This window comes from Sturnira hondurensis, unplaced genomic scaffold, assembly GCF_014824575.4.
Source record: "Sturnira hondurensis isolate 20B ecotype Veracruz unplaced genomic scaffold, ASM1482457v3 Scaffold0008992, whole genome shotgun sequence".
Lineage (NCBI taxonomy): Eukaryota > Metazoa > Chordata > Mammalia > Chiroptera > Phyllostomidae > Sturnira > Sturnira hondurensis.
Genome location: NW_028081623.1, coordinates 2,087,536 through 2,104,795, shown reverse-complemented (window position 1 = coordinate 2,104,795; position 17,260 = coordinate 2,087,536). Strand labels below are relative to the sequence as shown.

The window sequence follows — 17,260 nt, the reverse complement described above, 5'->3', positions numbered from 1 at the left end:
GACCCTCAAAACCGTCCATTCCAAGAGTCACCCCCAGTCCAGCTGTGAATTCTCTGAGGTCAGGAACTTCCTTCAGGAGACAACTTTCGGAGTCTTGCCCCATGGCCAGCACACAGTAGGGACTCAGAAATTGCTTGGCACAAGATGACTGGCATTTACATATGCAGAGAAGTTCAGAAGTGAGTTTTCCAAATGCAGAAACAACTTGCAAGAAGAGGAAGAAGGAGCACAGGCCATGCTGGGAGCGGCGAGGAGACCAAATGGAACAGAGAATACACCCTGGGAATCATCAAAAGAATGAGGGTGGAGTACAAGCAATGTAGCCAGTACTCAAGGGCCTCAGTAGCAGGGAAAAAGAGCCTGCACTTTCTCAGGCAGTAACTGCACATTCACCTCTAGAGCTTTGATGGGAATGCCTCACCTTTCCATTGAGCAGGTAGGTGGCAGGCTGCATTATGTTCGTCAGAACTCCCACTGGACTCCAGCTGAACTTGTACCTCAAAGGGTTGTCTGAATGTTCAGGGGCTGGAAGCCCACCACAGTAGGAAATATAAGATTCAATCTGTAAAATAAACAATCAATAAATTAGGGAGGACTAACAATAAGTAAGGGAGAATAATGTATCTAAGTGATTAATTGAGTATAACGGTAGGCATGGGGTAAACTTGGGACAGTTTGTCCTTTCTAAGGCTTTCCAAAATATGTCCTTAAAGGCAAACAGTATTTGATTAAACCAGTTATATTTTAGGTATGCTAATTTTTAAAAAGCTTTTTAGAGATTGCTACTACCATTTCATGCCGTTAAAAAGTCTAACTATTAATTCAATTCTGATTTGTCAGTTCCTCCTGAATTTGTATTCAAATTGTTTATTGGATTATAATTTTATTACATATAAATGCAATTTACATAAATTCACCAATATATGGCATATAGTTAATATATAATTACAATTCATTCAAATCCATATTTCATTACATATATTGAATTTATGCAATATAAAACCTGAAGCATTTAATCCAATTCCTCACATTTACATGTTCAAAAATTCCTTCCCATGTATAAAAGACATACTATGTACCAACAGATGAATGATATGGTAAAGATTTTTTTCCACTTTTACATTCAGACCTTATTATAGAATTGTTAAGGCACTCAAAAATCCTTTAGTCAACCAAAATATTACAGCAGCATCTATGTCTATAAAAATTGATTGCTCAGACTTGGACATGGTTTTACCATGCAGAAATTTCTGCTCAAAAGTATGAGCTAGATTACAGCAACACATTTAATCAAAACTATGAAAAGCTTATTTCTGAACACGGAAACCTGGACCTTTGGATGTTTTGCTAAGTGAAACTTTGATGTCCACGGGGCTTACCGTGGCTCCCACTTCTTTGGCTTTATCTATTGTTTCCATTGCCAGCATATGATCAAGACCCGGGTCCAGTCCCAATTCACCGATGACAGTGATGCCAGCATCTTCCACACTACAACAGGTGAAAAGAGGAGGAGGGAAAAGGTAGCCATAAAGTAAAAATAATGGCATGGAGCTTCCTCGTTGAAAATGACTAAAACTTACCTCTTTTCTAGTTCCTTTAGCGCTGGTGTGATGTAGCTCGCTGTGATCATGTTAACTTTGCTTGTGATGCATGCCTTGGCCACAAGAGGATGTAACACATAAGGCAGCAAGCTTTAAAACAGAGAGAGAAGCTAATCAGAAACCTTCTTGTGCAACCCTACTTTACAATGTATTTTGAACTGCACTGAAGCTGAGACATTGCCCTGATTAATTTACTGTCTCAGAGATGATCATTTCAGATGAAGCTCCTTGAGGACTATGGAATAATTGTTATTCCATATGAATAACTGTTATTCATATTTAAAACTCTCCACAATACGACCTTCACCTAGCCTTTCCATTTTTATCCCTTGAAATCCTCCATAAACCATATGTGGGAAGCAAAGAAGCCATTGTAACTCTCTGTTCCCAGCCTTTACTTTACCACCTCTGAACCCTTACTATTCCTGTGAATTCCATGTGGAATGCTCCCTCCACCCTCCCACCCCTACCCAGGTCATACTCTCCTTAAAAAAAAATGTCTGAACAGTTATTTCCTCCAAGAAGCTCTCCCAGATTTACCCAAAGACAGACTTTCTTCCTCTTCAGGCATCTGGCTATTTCTTTATAACATTTCATGAAATCTGTTCCATCCATCCTTATATTTCTATGAGGATTTTTATATTTATTATAATTTTAAATTTTTATTTATTGTATTTATTTTATAAATATAATTTTTATATTTCTATGATTTTCTATATTGGGTCCCCTACTAAAAGATAAGGTTGATGTTCTTTTCACCTCCACATCTCCCAGATGGCTATCAGGAGAAGGAGAAACTTAGCCAAGGTGGCCTGTGTGTTAGATTAAGGGGAAGAGTCTAGGAAGGGCCAGAGTAGGAGATGGGTTTTATGGTACTGAGTGGTAAAAAGCCTGGCAAATGACTAAAAGTTTATATAGTGAGCAAAAAAAATGAGGCTGTACTTAAAACTCAACTTTAAGTGGGTTTTAGTGTTTTAATCTGGTACTGGGACTACACAATCACACACACAAAAAGGTTTTCATAAATCTTTATATAAATTAGTATATTCACTTTCAATCCAAGAAATAATAAAATATACTGTCAATCACTTAAGAGTTCTACTAGCTTATTGCCTATTTGATAAAGCATTCTACATAGCAACAATGAAAATATAAATATAAACTTGTAAACACTATCGCACTATAACTCTGTATATGTCAAAGTCAACTTGTATACTTTAGATTTTCTGTTTCACATAAAACAAAATCTTTTAGGCTCATCTTCCTCCTAAGATCAATAGAATAAGTGTTACTAAACAAATTTATTACTATGAGGAATAAAATTGGGTATATATTTTTCCAGTATCAATATGCTAGCTCTTGACTTCTGCTTTCTGGCTTTTTTAATCTAAAAAGATTATTGCTAAATACAGTAACTGTTTAAAAGCCAATGAACAGATACTTGCAAAATTTTTGTTAAAAAAACTATTAACAGAAAATGTACAAATGACACCATCTTCAAGGTTAAGAGGAGATTTTTTGTCACTTTCCCAACATTGAAAACTTGCATGCTAACATGTTATCTAGATCTAATATATTTTTTAATTTGGCATTAATTGCACAAACCTAGTAATATGCTGAAACCTAGAGTGATAGCCTTTTGATTAATGGTGCTTTATAAAGCAAAGTGATTAGAATCCATAACTCACTGTGCATGTGATATAGTGACAAGTGAAGGGGTTGTGACTCTTGAATTGAGTTGACACCAACCCAATTAATCCAAATACTTACAAATGCCTCTTGTGAAAACATACACAAAATACAAATGTAATTTTCAAACTCATTTAATATTTATATTAAATCATCAAAAACTAAAATTAAAAATTCAAACTATGAGCATTTGACATATTATTATACCACTTTTTATAAAATGTATTTCTTACTCATTTAACTTTGGTAGTCTTTATCACTTTTACATCAAAACATGTTCTCCAGTTTAAAAAATTATTTAAGGAAAAATACAGGATAACACTGCTTAACAGTATTTTCACTATTCAGCGACATAACTCAACTGAGAAAAATTAAATATAAAAGAGATTTTGCTAATGCTAATTTATGAAAGGTCACCCATTTGCTAGATTTTAAAATTTGAACTTATTAATAGATTATTGTCTTTATCTATCGTCTTTCATACTTTGCTTCAAATTTAGTTCCAAATGTATTTTGAATGTTGCTTTTTATCCAAAAAAATGATGTTACAGTTCAATCCCTGTGTTTGAGCAAATTCTCTTTGTTTCGCCCGGAGGCCAGAACACCCAGCTTTGAATCACACTTGTGTTCAAAATCATATCACTGGCAAACAAGGTCCACTGGTCATTAGTTAGTCTTTGCTGAATAAAAATTAGTGTACATTAAATGTGTGTAAATTGAATAATGTTTAAGTGCCCAAAATGAGCTTATGTTTAAATAAATCCAGAGACAACACAAAAGTTCCCTCTTAGAATTACCTTTAATTGTATCTGTTCTTCAAGCCTGTTTTTCTTATGACATCACAGAACTTCCTCCAAGAATAGCATTTAAACTTGATCTAACTTTTGTAAAGATATCATTTACATCTTATCTAACTATGAATTGATACAACTATGAATGAGCAGATAACCTTCTTTCTTTTATTATTACCATATTTTTCAGACTATAAGACACACTTTTTCCCATCCCCAAATTTGGGAGGAATAATGGTTGTTAATGCTGCTGTTGAGTTCTGTTTACACTTACATTGGTGAAATATTATGTCACTTGTGTTATTAAATATTTTACCACATTTTTTGCTTCAAATTTTTTCTTATTTTTTTTCTCTAAAACCTAGGTGCATCTGACAAATATGGTCTATTCTAAGAATAAATTACTATTCTCCTCACTTTGTTATTTCAAAATTAAGTTTAATTATACGGTGAACTTCATGTAGGTCTATATTTAGAAGTTATATCTAAAATTTTTGGCAGTAATAAGCATAGCAATTCAAGATCTATTCCTATTGAAAGACCTATAAAGCTAAAGAACTTACAGAATTTCACTTAAGCTTTATAAATCTAAAGGAGAAAATAGCTACCAAAACATATGAAACATGAGCACCTAATGACAGAGCAGTTCTGCTTTTAGGCAGATCCCCAACAGGAATGTGTATATATGGTAAGTAAAAAGCAAGTAATGCAATGCTCAGAGCAGCATGATTTATAATAGCCAAAATCCAGACAACAGTCAAATGGATAATAATAGCATATTCATATATGAAATGTTACACAGCAATGAGAATGAATAAACTACAATTACAGACAATAGCATAAACAACTCTCAAAATCACAACATTAAGTAAAAGAAGGCAGCCACAAATGAGAACATACTGAATAATTCTAACTGTAAATTTGAAAACTAGCAAACATGAATATGTTAGAGGCCAGGATAGCACTTATCCTTGGGAAACACAGCTAATAACGGGGAACACAAAGAGGGATTCTGGTGTCTGTACTCTGTTCCTGGATGTGAGTGGTGATTATACGGTATATTCACTGTGTGAAAAATCACTGAACTACACATTTATGGTTTGTGCATATTTCTCAATACATAATTAAAACTAAAGTTTACTAGAGAAGGAAGAGGAGAGGAGAACAGAAAGGGGAAAAATAAGGAAATAAAAATAACAGTATCAACAAAATATACAGCCATCTTTTCTTGTTAAATACTAACCTGATGACAAGATTCTGTGTTGCCACCAAGGAGACCAACTTCTCTTCTTGTTTACAAATGTCCAGGACAACAGGATTAATATTATATTTCTTGCCTAACTGTTCAATTTGATTCTTTAGGTCAGAGCCTATTTCAAGAATAAAGAAACCTAAATTTTAGTTATAGTCAGAAAGCAAAACACTTTTAACATCTCCAACATAAATTTTGAAGTTTAAAAAATAGTCATTTAAAATTCATAGGGTAAACATATGAAATTAGTTCTCCTTCTTCAAAAATTAGGGCTCCTTTACCTACGGTTATTTCTATATTGCAGTCTCGTGACAGGTATTCCAAAACAGGCTCAGAGACATAACCAGTACCAAGGACCAAGACCTTTTTCTTGGTGGCCATTGACAGCAACTGATCACGTTCTCTATGAAAAAGAATAAAAAGGCAGGTGGGGAGAAATCATTTAACCAAAAGCAATTTAAATAACAGAATCCTACTGTCCACAAGCCAAACTAAAACTTCATGAAAAAATCATGAAGCAATGATTTTTCCCACATTATTCATCATAAGAACCTCAACAGAAATTCCCTGCCCCAACATTTTTTAATTAATTATGTTAGATTCTGTACAGTGGACAATACGGACCCTGACATCTCTGAGGCGGGTGTTCACAGACTGTCATGGATTTGACTAGTGAGGTGCAGATGCTGGTCCACTGATTGTCTTACTCACAACTGAGTAACTTGGTCTCACACTTCCTCCTTCCAGGGGACATGATTCAAAATTGTATTATGGGCTTTACCTCAGAAACTGTATCATTCTGCATAACAATCTGACATAACAGTCTGAGATTATCTTTACTCATACTAGATATTGTTTGGTCATTTATATTTTGGATCACTTGAAAACAGTTGAAATCATAACTTTGAAATCACAAATGTCTGGGGTCAAATATAGAAATCTGAGACAAGTAACCAGGTAGGAATTTAATTCTTGACAACTTTATTCTGTCAAAAATGTATACCTTTCAGACAGAGAATTCTTTGTCTTTCCAACAGACTATTACCGCCAAGATAGTGACTAAGTCTTACTCATTTTTATAAACCCATCAATACTAAGTGTAGTTTGTCTTTAATATAGAAAGTATTCATTAAATGCATTTTGAATCAAATTCCCAGGTATCAGTGTAAAACCACAGAAACAGCCTGGTACCAGGGACTTAAGCAGCAGGCCCTGTTGTTGGATCTTTTAGACCAGAGTATTTCTCAAACTTTAACCTTTTTATCAATTATAAGTAAACAAAAATAACTATAAGTATAAAACATCTCTGTTGTAGTAGCCCTGGCTGGGTGGCTCAGCTGGTAGGAGCATCATCCCCTACACCAAAATATCCTGAGTTCAATTCCTGGTAAGGGCACAAACCTAGGTTGCAGGTTCTACTCCTGGTCAGGGTGTGTGCCGTAGGCAACCAATCAATGTTTTTCTTTTACTCTGATATTTCCCTTTCTCTCTTTTCCGTCCTTCCTCTTTCTAAATCAATAATAAAAATATCCTAAGGTGAGGATTTAAAAAATAAATAAAATGTCCCTGTCCCTCATTACCCCCAACATTCATATTACTGATGAAGTGAGGTAGGTCTCCTTTAACTTTCACCCCCATCCCATTCCACCTAGAAAAAAAAAAGCAAAAACAAAATGAAACAAAAAAAGAAACAAAAGTAACCCTCACTATACTTTGGTTATAGTATATCCTTCTTAATAACACTGTCTATAGTTATATAATTAAAGCATATTATTTTTGATATCTAAATATATTGTTCAAAATACATTTTTTAAAAAAAAATTATTCCTAGATTCTAATATGGTCCATCTCATCAGCACCTACAACCACTCTAGGTTAACCATCACTGTGCTAAGTGACACAGAGAAGGTAAGAATAAGGCAGGGTGCAGCATAACAAATTTCCTTTCAAAATGCAATCTTTGTATCACTCTCTTGGCACAAGAGTTTAATAGGGAAGAAGGGCAGAAAACCCTAGTAATTGGAGCCAAATGGACTTGCTGGTTCATAAACATGGTGAGTGAGAGCGAAGATGTTATTGTCTAACTGGCCGTGTCAGATACTCCACTGGGATTAGCACAAGAGATCATCAGGTAATGATGTCAAAAGATACAGAGAGCTCTGAAAAACAAATACATGTCATATTTCCCCAATAATGAACTCTTCTAAAAGGTTATAAAGCTAGTTGCTTTAAACAAAAAAGAAAGAAAGAAAGGAAACAACAAGTTCTACACTTTTGCTGTCTTCTGCCCAAATATTTCATTGATACATAAAAAGTAACCAACAGCAAACTAATACATATGGAAAAAAGTATAACAATAGTATACTTGATCTCTGCCGATGTCTTCATCTACTTCTCACAGGGACAACAACTGAGAAAGAAGTTCGTTTGCTTGTTGGTTTGTTATTAGTTTTCCCGCTCTGGTTTCTCCTGCGAACTCAGCGCATGGGTCATTTTGTTAGATAGGAACAGACCCCTGGAGCGGATATAAACATGAATCAGGTGTAATCAACTGAAGTGGACGAAAACATCCCAAAGAAATGGCAATGTTTTCAAACTTTGAGTAGAAAAATCAATTAAGAAAACCAGGACCTTCGCTTAGTACCTTTCTGTGGGAACTATTCTCTTGTGTAGATTTCCTATGATACTCTTTGACACCATCCTCCTAGTAAGAATCTCCAGGAAAAAGTGACCTCTGATCATTTTCTTTCTTCACTTAATCTCTAACCAAGAGCTCACTTTCCTAAATATTACACTAAACAAAAGAGAGTCCAAAACCTCAACTAAAAACCAGTCTGAAAGCACCACAGAAACGGTTAGTGTGCTCGTTTTCCTTTGACAAAGTAACAGAGGCAGCAATACGCAAAGTGCTGGAGAGAGAGGCGCCCCAAAGGACAGCCTTTTGGACTTGTGTTGGTTTACACACAAGCCTACAGAGGATATTGGAAAGCCCAAATAATGCTTCCATACTGTTCAGGGGGAAATAATTCACACCGGTTCCAGCTAATCACTTACTTTGGATTTCCTATATTTATAGGCATTTTCAAAATTTACATCCTGTATAAACTTAGTTTCATGAACTCGCATTGAAACATTAAAAAATACTCATCAGATCCAAGATAAGAACAATGCTTACCTGCTCTCTCGGAGTTTCTGGATATATTTAAACTTATCAGGCAATGTACCGTTGGATGTAATCACTGCCTAAATGTGTATGACACAAGACATTTCTTTAATATCCACATTTTAGTCCCACAAACATGGGCTCATGACTAATAGAGAAGAGACAGACAGATAAAGATGGGGAGAGAGAAAGGAAAGGGAGAGAAGGGGAAAGGGATTATAGCGAAAAAATACACTTATAGAAAAAACGTAGTTTCATAACTTACATCTCGTACCACAGGAGAAAAATTCTGACTTTCAAGAGGTTGTGTTGCATCTGATAATATCTGCAGGGAAAATAAGATTGGTAAGAGACAAATGACATTGCAAAGAAGACTTCTTGGTGTTTTTATACATATTAAAATATTAGTCAAAAGAAAAAAGAATTTAGAAAAGTTTCTGAAGATCCATAAATAATTGTAAATAAAAGTCTTCTACAAGCAATGAAGTCTGCCCTGAAGAACAAGCTGTTCCAAAACAAGTTCCAATTTTAAAAGTAAAATTTAATTACAATCATGTAATCAAATTTTGCTTGCTGGAAACATAAAAAAACTTACTCTTCCTCACCAGTTCAGTGTGTCATATTGTGCACACTGGCAAACATCACCACAAGCTTTATAGCTACAGTGCTCATTCTTAGGGCCTTTATACCATTCCAAGGGTTTGGGCTATTCTATTATAAGTAGAGAATGGGTCTACAATGGGAGTAGAGCAGGGATCAGAGAAGAAATCTCCCAAACCTCCACAGTCAGGGCTTGAGGGGTAGGGGAAGCAGAGTGCCATTTGGGAGATTTTACATATCTGGCAACTTGGCTAGTTTCATAGGTACACTAAATAGCTGTGCCTATCTTGCTCAAGGATCAGCATAACCTTAATCCATGATGTAGCCCCTGGGGCTTGCTGTGTCTGTGCAAGATCTTGGAGACGGTCACTCTGTCATGGGGCCACACCTGCCCAAATTAACAATGGAAACAGAGACCTGGCAGAAGCAAGCCATTGTGGGAGGAGTCAGAAATGGGATTATGGAGGAAGCTTGAGCCTGGATTTCAACTAAGCGTGGCAACTATTCATGCTCTTGGACAGGTGGGTTGAAAGGGCGCAGAAGGACCCCAACTGGCCCACCACCACAAGGTGTCACACAGTTTTGGATTAAGAGCTGGAGAAAACAGCAACAAGGTTGATGATGCTGAGGACTGCAGAACCTGTCCAGCCAACCATGGATTAGTGAGAGATGCCGGACTTACTGAACTGCAATGGGGGAATCCTGAGTGGTGAACTTCTGTTTTTTTTTTCTCCTGAGAGACAGTGCCTCTAACAGGCATGTTCTGAAACTGGCCTGAGATGGCTAAAGGGAGGCCGGAGTGGGCGTGTGTGTTTGTGGGTGTTTTAAAGGGAGTGGGACTTAATGGCACACTCCGACCATTATTATAAATCTGTATGCCTTTTAAATAAACAATTCTTTTCCTTTTCAACAAACTCTGGCATTGGGAGTCTCAGCGGCAGGCAATTGAGCCCATACATCTGTTTCAGAATTGCATAGGCCAGCATTCTGTTACAGGTTTTCCAGAGAACAAGCCTGCCAAGCATGCATACAGTAGGCAATTTCCTGTATTAGTTCTGAGTGTAGACACATCAGCATTTCAAAAGTGTCAGGGAAAATGACTTCACCAAGTAGACCTCAGAAAGCCATTCACACTCTTATCAGTCATTATCTTGCAAGAATGAGTCAAGGGCAAACAACAAAACCCACATCTCTCATACTAACACCCTAACAACTTCCACATTTTAATTTTTTTTAAATCAAGGTATCTATCTCTTGAATAGAGTGCCAAGTAGTAAAGGTCATATAAATCAGTATTGTTGCTTCTGATGTTCTGGGCATTAGGGCCAATGACACAATCATCCCCCTCCCTCTTTTATCCATAGGTTGAAATCTAGCCCACTCACCCTACCAGAGGCTGGCAGGGGAGTATTTATTTACTGTATTAAAATAAACAAAAAACTACTTTCATTTATCTAAAACACAAGACATCTAGGCTGTCTTTCATTTAAATCACAAATCTGATCATTTCTCCTGTGCCTATTTAAAATAATTCAGTATCGTCCCCTTCCATTCAAGATAAAGTCTCTAGCTCCTTGGGTGGCCTACGAGACCCTCTACGGACTGGTTCTGTAATCATGATTTAACGCTACCAATCCAGTGATCAAAATTATGTATTCTGTAACAAATCCAAGGGTATAATCAATCCTGTACTTCCACTTCTGGCCAAGTTCTCATTAAAGTTGAACAGCCTATCCCGGCAGTAAGGAACACTGATGCTGCCTATGAAACTGCAGGTGTGCAGTCAGCACTCATTGAAAGGCAGTATCGGAACAGAAAGAATAGCCTGAGCAGAAACGGCACATCACCAGAAATTCCACAGTTCCCCTTTCCCCACCATTTTCCTATGTGATCTAGCCAAAACATCTGAAATGTTAAAATGGTTTGCAAGGACAGGAGCCTGCGATCTTCTCAGGTCACCAGCACCTGAATAAACTTCTTTCAGGGGAATTTCAGGGGGAAAAGGGGAAGGATTTACAGGAACTAGAATAAAGGACACATGGACAACAACGAAGGGGGGTGAAAATGGGAGGGAGGAGGGAAGCACGGGGGGCGGGGCTGGGATGGGAATAAAGGCAGAAAACTGTGCTTGAACAATAATTTAAAAAAAAATAAAAAATAAACTTTTGTCCTTGTTCTCCATATCTGTGTCATGAGTATTGGCTTTCGTGGTGGCAGGCAGCCAGGCCTGCAGGTCATTTCCTTGGTTTCAGCTCTGCCTCTCCAGCCTCGGCTCTCCCTTGAGCCTCACACCCAACATTTTAGATCTATGAACAGCGTGGAACTGCTTATCTGTGCCGTGCTTTCATATCCCTGTGGGCTACACCAGGTAGATGCCTCACATTCTATTCCTCTACCTGAAACTCCCACTCTTTATTCTTCAAGGTACAGCTGAAAAATTGCCACCTTTATGAAGTCTTTATTAAAATCTGCCCTCAAGCACACCTTGCAGGTAGATACTACACTTGGCATCTTGCCATGTGCCTGCTACGTTAAATGGTAAACATTCAATTAAATATGTTAGTGAATACATGCAATAATTATTGAAAGTTCTGTGGATTTTTTTCCAAGAACACTAAAAAAACTGTCAAGAATTTACCCAGAGAAAGACTCACATAAAAGACAAAAGACTGGACTTCTGACCAAGATGGAGGGGTAGGTAGACACACTGCACCTCCTCACACAACCAAAATAAGGACAATAACAATTCAGAAACAAAAAACAACCAGAACTGACAGAAAATTGAACTGTATGGAAGTCCGACAACCAAAGAGCTAAAGAAGACACATTTATCCAGACCCAAAGGAGGGGCAGGATCGGGCAGTCAGGGCAGAGACAAAAGAGCAGCTGGCAGACCCGGAGCACACAAGGCAGCTGCTGGCAGACCCAGAAAAGCTGCAGATTGTGGAGGGGTGGGGCATGCATGGCAGCTAGCTGACCAGGCAGTCCCATATTCACACACAGATAAACCAAGCAAAACTGGGGACTGAGACAAACCAAGCAACTCAGGGTCCTAGCCAGGGGAAACAAAGCCTCACATCACTGATTGAAAAAAACCTGTGGGGTTGAGGTGCTGGGAGAAACTCCCAGCCTCATAGGAGAGTTCGTTGGAGAGACCCACAGGGTCCTAGAACATACACAAGCCCACCCACATGGGAATCTGCACCAGAAGAGTGCTGGTTTCCACCAATTTGCTTGTGGAAAGTGGAAAGAGTGACTGAAAGCCAGCAGAGAGCAAAGCAAGTGCCATTGTTCCCTCTTGGACCCCTGCCCCACATATACCATCACAACCCAGCGACTGGGTTGCCCTGCCCTGGTGAACACCTAAGGGTCCACCCCTCACTACATAACAGGTGCACCAAGATAAAAAAAATGGCCCAAATGAAAGAACAGATCAAAGCTCCAGAAAAAAATACAACTAAGCAATGAAGAGATAGCCAATTTAACAGATGCACAGTTCAAAATACTGGTAATCAGGATCCTCACAGAACTGGTTAAATGTGGTTGCAAATTAGATGAAAAAATGAAGGCCACGCTAAGTGAAATAAAGGAAAATGTACAGGGAACCAATAGCGATGAGAAGGAAACTGGGACTCAAACCAATGGAGTGGACCAGAAGGAAGAAAGAAACATCCAATCAGAAAAGAATGAAGAAGCAATAATTCAAAAAAATGAGAGGCTTAGGAACCTCCAGGACATCTTTAAACGTTCCAACACCCAAGTCATAGGGGTACCAGAAAGAGAAGAGGAAGAGAAACAAGTGGAAAAGTTATCTGAACAATAATAAAGGAGAACTCCCCCATTGTGGCCAAGGAAATAGACTTCCAGGAAGCTCAGAGTTTCAAAAAAGTTGGACCCAAGGAGGAACACACCAAGGCACATCATAATTACATTACCCAAGATTAAAGATAAGGAGAGGATCCTTAAAGCAGCAAGTCAAAAAGAGAGAGTTACTTACAAAGGACTTCACATAAACTGTCAGCTGATTTCTTGAAGGAGACCTTACAGGCAAGAAGGGGCTGGAGAAAAGTATTTCAAGTCATGAAAGTCAAAGACCTACATCCAAGATTGCTCTATCCAGTATAGCTTTCCTTCAGAATGGAAGGGCACATAAAGCACTTCTCAGATAAGGTCAAGTTAAAGGAGTTCATCATCATCAAGTCCTTATTATATGAAATGTTTAAGGGACCTATCTAAGAAAAAGAAGATAAAAAACATGTACAGTAAAATGACAGCAAACTCACAATTATTAACAACCACACCTAAAATGAAAACAAGCTAAGCAAACAACTAGAACAAGAACAGAACCACGGAAATGCAGATCACATGGAGGGTTAGCAACAGAGGTGTGGGAGGAGGAGAGAGGGGGAAAAGGTACAGAGAATAAATATCATAGATAGTAGGTAGAAAATAGACAGGGCGAGGGCAAGAATAATATGGGAAATGTAGAAGCCAAAGGACTTATAAGTATGACACATGGACATTAACTAAAGGCAGGGAATGTGGGTGGGAGGGGGTGTACAGGGTAGAAGGGAGTAAAGGGGGGAAAATGAAAAAACTATAATAGCATAACCAATAAAATATATTTAAAAAAAGAAAACAGGTATAAGAATTCCATTAAGCCAGATAGTAAAGAGATCTACGAAAATACAAAAGACCAGCACTATACAATTTTGTTTAGGAAAATATTTTTCATAACAAAATGTTACTTGTGGTTTATTATGATTTATTATGCTTTATTATGGTCATTTTCTAGTTAATAAATATTTTTAAAATTTGTTTTAAAAAAAGACAAAAGACTACTCAATTTCCATATTGACTTTTATCTCCCTCGATAGAATTCACCCAATACAAAAGTGCAAGCACAGGAGTTCTGAAGCACATGGCATGCCTTGCCACTTTTATGTACAGCACCTTTAGGAGCTCACCACTCTTTCCTAAATTAATTTTAAGCTATTTATTCTGGTGTTGAGACCCTTTCCAATATGGAACTAACATGCATTTGTTTCATTGGAATCCCCAGATTAAATTAATTCCCACCTTCACTCTCCTGTGTCCATCACAGTGTGCCTCTTATTCCCATGCAAATGAACAAATCCTATACATCTATGTAGAACATCACCTCAAATGTCACCTTTTCCATAAAACCTTTCCTAATCTTACCCAAATGCCAGAACCTCTCCCCACACAACCTCATTAGCATCTGTCTAATGGATGTCACATTGCACCTTACTTGCATACTTGTCTCAGCCTCTTCCTGGACCTCATGCTTCTATAAGTCAAAAGTAGTGTTTTCCTTTTTGCCATCCATGTATGTGTCTTGTTCCAATAGACAATAAATATCAACTCCAACTAAAACAAATATTCTTCAGTTGGTATAAAATAATAGTGCATGCCTTGCAATGCTATAGAAGCTATATGGATCTTAAGTCAAAAGGAAAATCTAGGGAAAACAGGACAGTGCATATATATTTAGATACAGCTCCCATATAGTCATCAGAAGAGGTCAGAGATAACATACTTAATTTTTTGTGGTAAGCAGACACATATATCAAGACTACAAAATAGACATTCATCAACTTTCACAAATGTTCAGTGCTTAAAGATTCTGTAGAGATGAATGCCCCTGAGGCAATCCCACCAAGGTGCTTAGAGGGCTACAGTCAGGTTAATATAAACAAAAATGGTATGATAGTTTAGAGGAATGGGCTTACTCATCAGACATCTAAGCAACACCACATGCCCTGGCGCTAACCAAACATCACCAACACTTCACCCTCTAACATTCTTCACCTTGCCACACTACATAAAAGTCTATCAGCTATCTATCTATGTAGGCACAAACACATCCCATTTTTTATGTATATTTCCATGTAGCAATGGGAAATTTGCTCTTTGCAGACCAATCCTTCCAACAGGTAAAACAGGAAAAGCCTGTTTTTAGGTTCAAAGGACAGGAAAGACTTGCTGTGCCCTCATTCTGGAGAAGGTCACCCAGAGAGGTACGTCCTCGCTCTGAGGGTGTTTATCCTGTTAGGCACCATTCCTAGGAGCAGTTGTCCGTGTGGATGCAGTGACTGGGGTGCCAAAACGTTGAGCATAAAGCAGCAGAGAGACTGAGAAAATGAGGAGAGTTTGTCAACTAAGCAAAAAAAAAATAGAATTTAAGTTCTGCTGAAGGGGACCCTAATAAGTGCCAGATTTTCATTTTAGCTACTGAAAGACTACACTTTAAAATAAATGGTAAACTGAAAACTATCAATTCTCCAAAGGAGTAAAGCCCAACTTTGAATCACTCCCATCTCCCACTGAATTGAGAGGCTTTTCTTCTAAGCTATTCAATTCCTGCCAAAAACAAAGGAAATCTTCTCGGGAGAAAATTGCCACAACATCCAGAACCTTGATTCACCACTAAAATTTTATATACACAGTACCTGGCATTCAATCAAAAATAAATGGGAGCATTAACTAATAGGAGTTGATGGAAAACCAAGACAAGAATAAAACAGAACATTGATCCAAAGAGTTTACTGAAATTATCAGAAGTGACTTACATTGGAAAAATAAAATTTTCCCCACTAAAGCAAAACTAATCCATAGTTAGAAGTCAAGATAGTAGGCACCTATAGGAAGGGAAGTAGGGATAGCGCAGGGAGAGACACAAGGGAGTCTCTGGGCTGTTAACATTGCTCTTTGTCACTTATTCAGAGTTCACGGTGCATCTTTGTGATAATTTATCAGGCTGTGCACTTATGGGTCACTGATCCGTGACACTTTAATATTTTGAAGTATTATATACTGTGAAAATTATATTGTGTTCTTTAACAAAAATTTTATTTAAGAAATGCCCTTATCTCTATTCAGTTGCATAAGCTAACCCTCAAGTCACACCCTCCTGAGAAGTCATTGACCTAGCTTGCATTTCTCCTGACAGCTATGAGGAAAAGTGCACTGCATGAGTGGCAATGTTGATCAAGAATGAATAGGAATGAAAAGCTGTGTTCGAAAGTTCAAAACAAATAAACTTATAATTGAAGGCAGAGTAGCCAAACAAAAATAACATGTCAAGAAATTTACAGTCAAACCCATCCACAAAGCAAATCAGTATCCACCATTTTCCATAACCTGGCCTAATAAGGTAAAAATTACATGGAAAGACATAATCTTAACATTCAAAACAGTGAATTAAAGCCAAAGGCTTACCAAACTCTGCTGGAGTCAAGTTGATGGAATCAATGTGTTATGACAGGGGGTATGTATGGGCATTGGGTTCCATCCTTCCTACAGATAATAAACTCTAGACAAAATACAAACAAACTATCTACATGAGGGCTTCAGAGAATGGAGAAAAGCAGGAAATTATGGGAAAAGTGTCAAAATTTAGAAGAAATAATTAGCACAGTGGTTGAGTTTCCCATTCTTTTGGCATTGCCCTGAGGATGAGAATGGGCCATGTGGTAGGAGGAGGGAAAAAACATGCAGTAAACTTGATGACTTTCTGATCTAAGGAAACAGGAATAGAACCTAGAGCAACCACAGTCTCTGGAGTGTGAGGGAGAAATGCCAGAAAAGACAGATTTGGAAAAAAATGGTAAGTCCAGCTTCCATGTAAGCTCTGTTCCAAGTCTCTGTGTGACCCCAGAACTGAGCACATGCAGGTCAGACTATACCAGGTAAAGATGAAAGAGCTGAGCTTTTATTGGTACTATTCCTAACTCAGGTGAGACAGCGTTTCACTTTAAGTCTAACCAAGTTCCTTGCCTGCTAGATCCCAGAAAGCAATACTATTCAGAGAAATATAGTAACCCACAATCTCCACAACTATCCACATCATCCAAGATCAATTCAAAGATCATTCAATCTTTGAAAAAAAACAGAAAATAATATCTGATCCATTCTTAAGAGAAAGTTTGCCCCAAAGTTGATTCAGAATTTTGGAAGTGTACGCAAAGAGTGTAAAGTAGCTTATATAAATATGCTCCAGGTGACAAAAGAAAGTCACTCAAAACAAATTTAAAAATAGAAATTCTTAGCAAAAAAAGAGGGAAAGAGAACCAGATGGAAAATTTAGAACTGAATGGAGAATATTTGAAATTTTTAAATTCGCTCATAGTGCTAAAGGAAG

General features: G+C 37.6%; 1 protein-coding gene across 4 annotated transcripts in view; it reads right to left on the bottom strand.

Annotated features, from left to right (window-relative positions):
- Positions 1–332: 332 nt before the first annotated feature.
- The window catches only part of AASS (aminoadipate-semialdehyde synthase), a 46,120-nt gene continuing 29,192 nt past the window's right edge, over positions 333–17,260 (bottom strand). For 3 of the 4 annotated variants that reach the window (XM_037056510.1, XM_037056513.1, XM_037056511.1), the window contains 7 exons: positions 8,762–8,821; positions 8,509–8,576; positions 5,615–5,736; positions 5,325–5,451; positions 1,581–1,691; positions 1,380–1,488; positions 333–562 (listed from right to left, as the gene is read on the bottom strand). In XM_037056510.1, coding sequence (XP_036912405.1) covers positions 371–562; positions 1,380–1,488; positions 1,581–1,691; positions 5,325–5,451; positions 5,615–5,736; positions 8,509–8,576; positions 8,762–8,821 — 789 coding nt within the window. In that variant the 3' untranslated portion in view covers positions 333–370. Of the gene's footprint in view, positions 563–1,327; positions 1,489–1,580; positions 1,692–5,324; positions 5,452–5,614; positions 5,737–8,508; positions 8,577–8,761; positions 8,822–17,260 lie in introns of all 4 variants that reach the window. The other variant, XM_037056512.1, reaches the window with a different exon arrangement.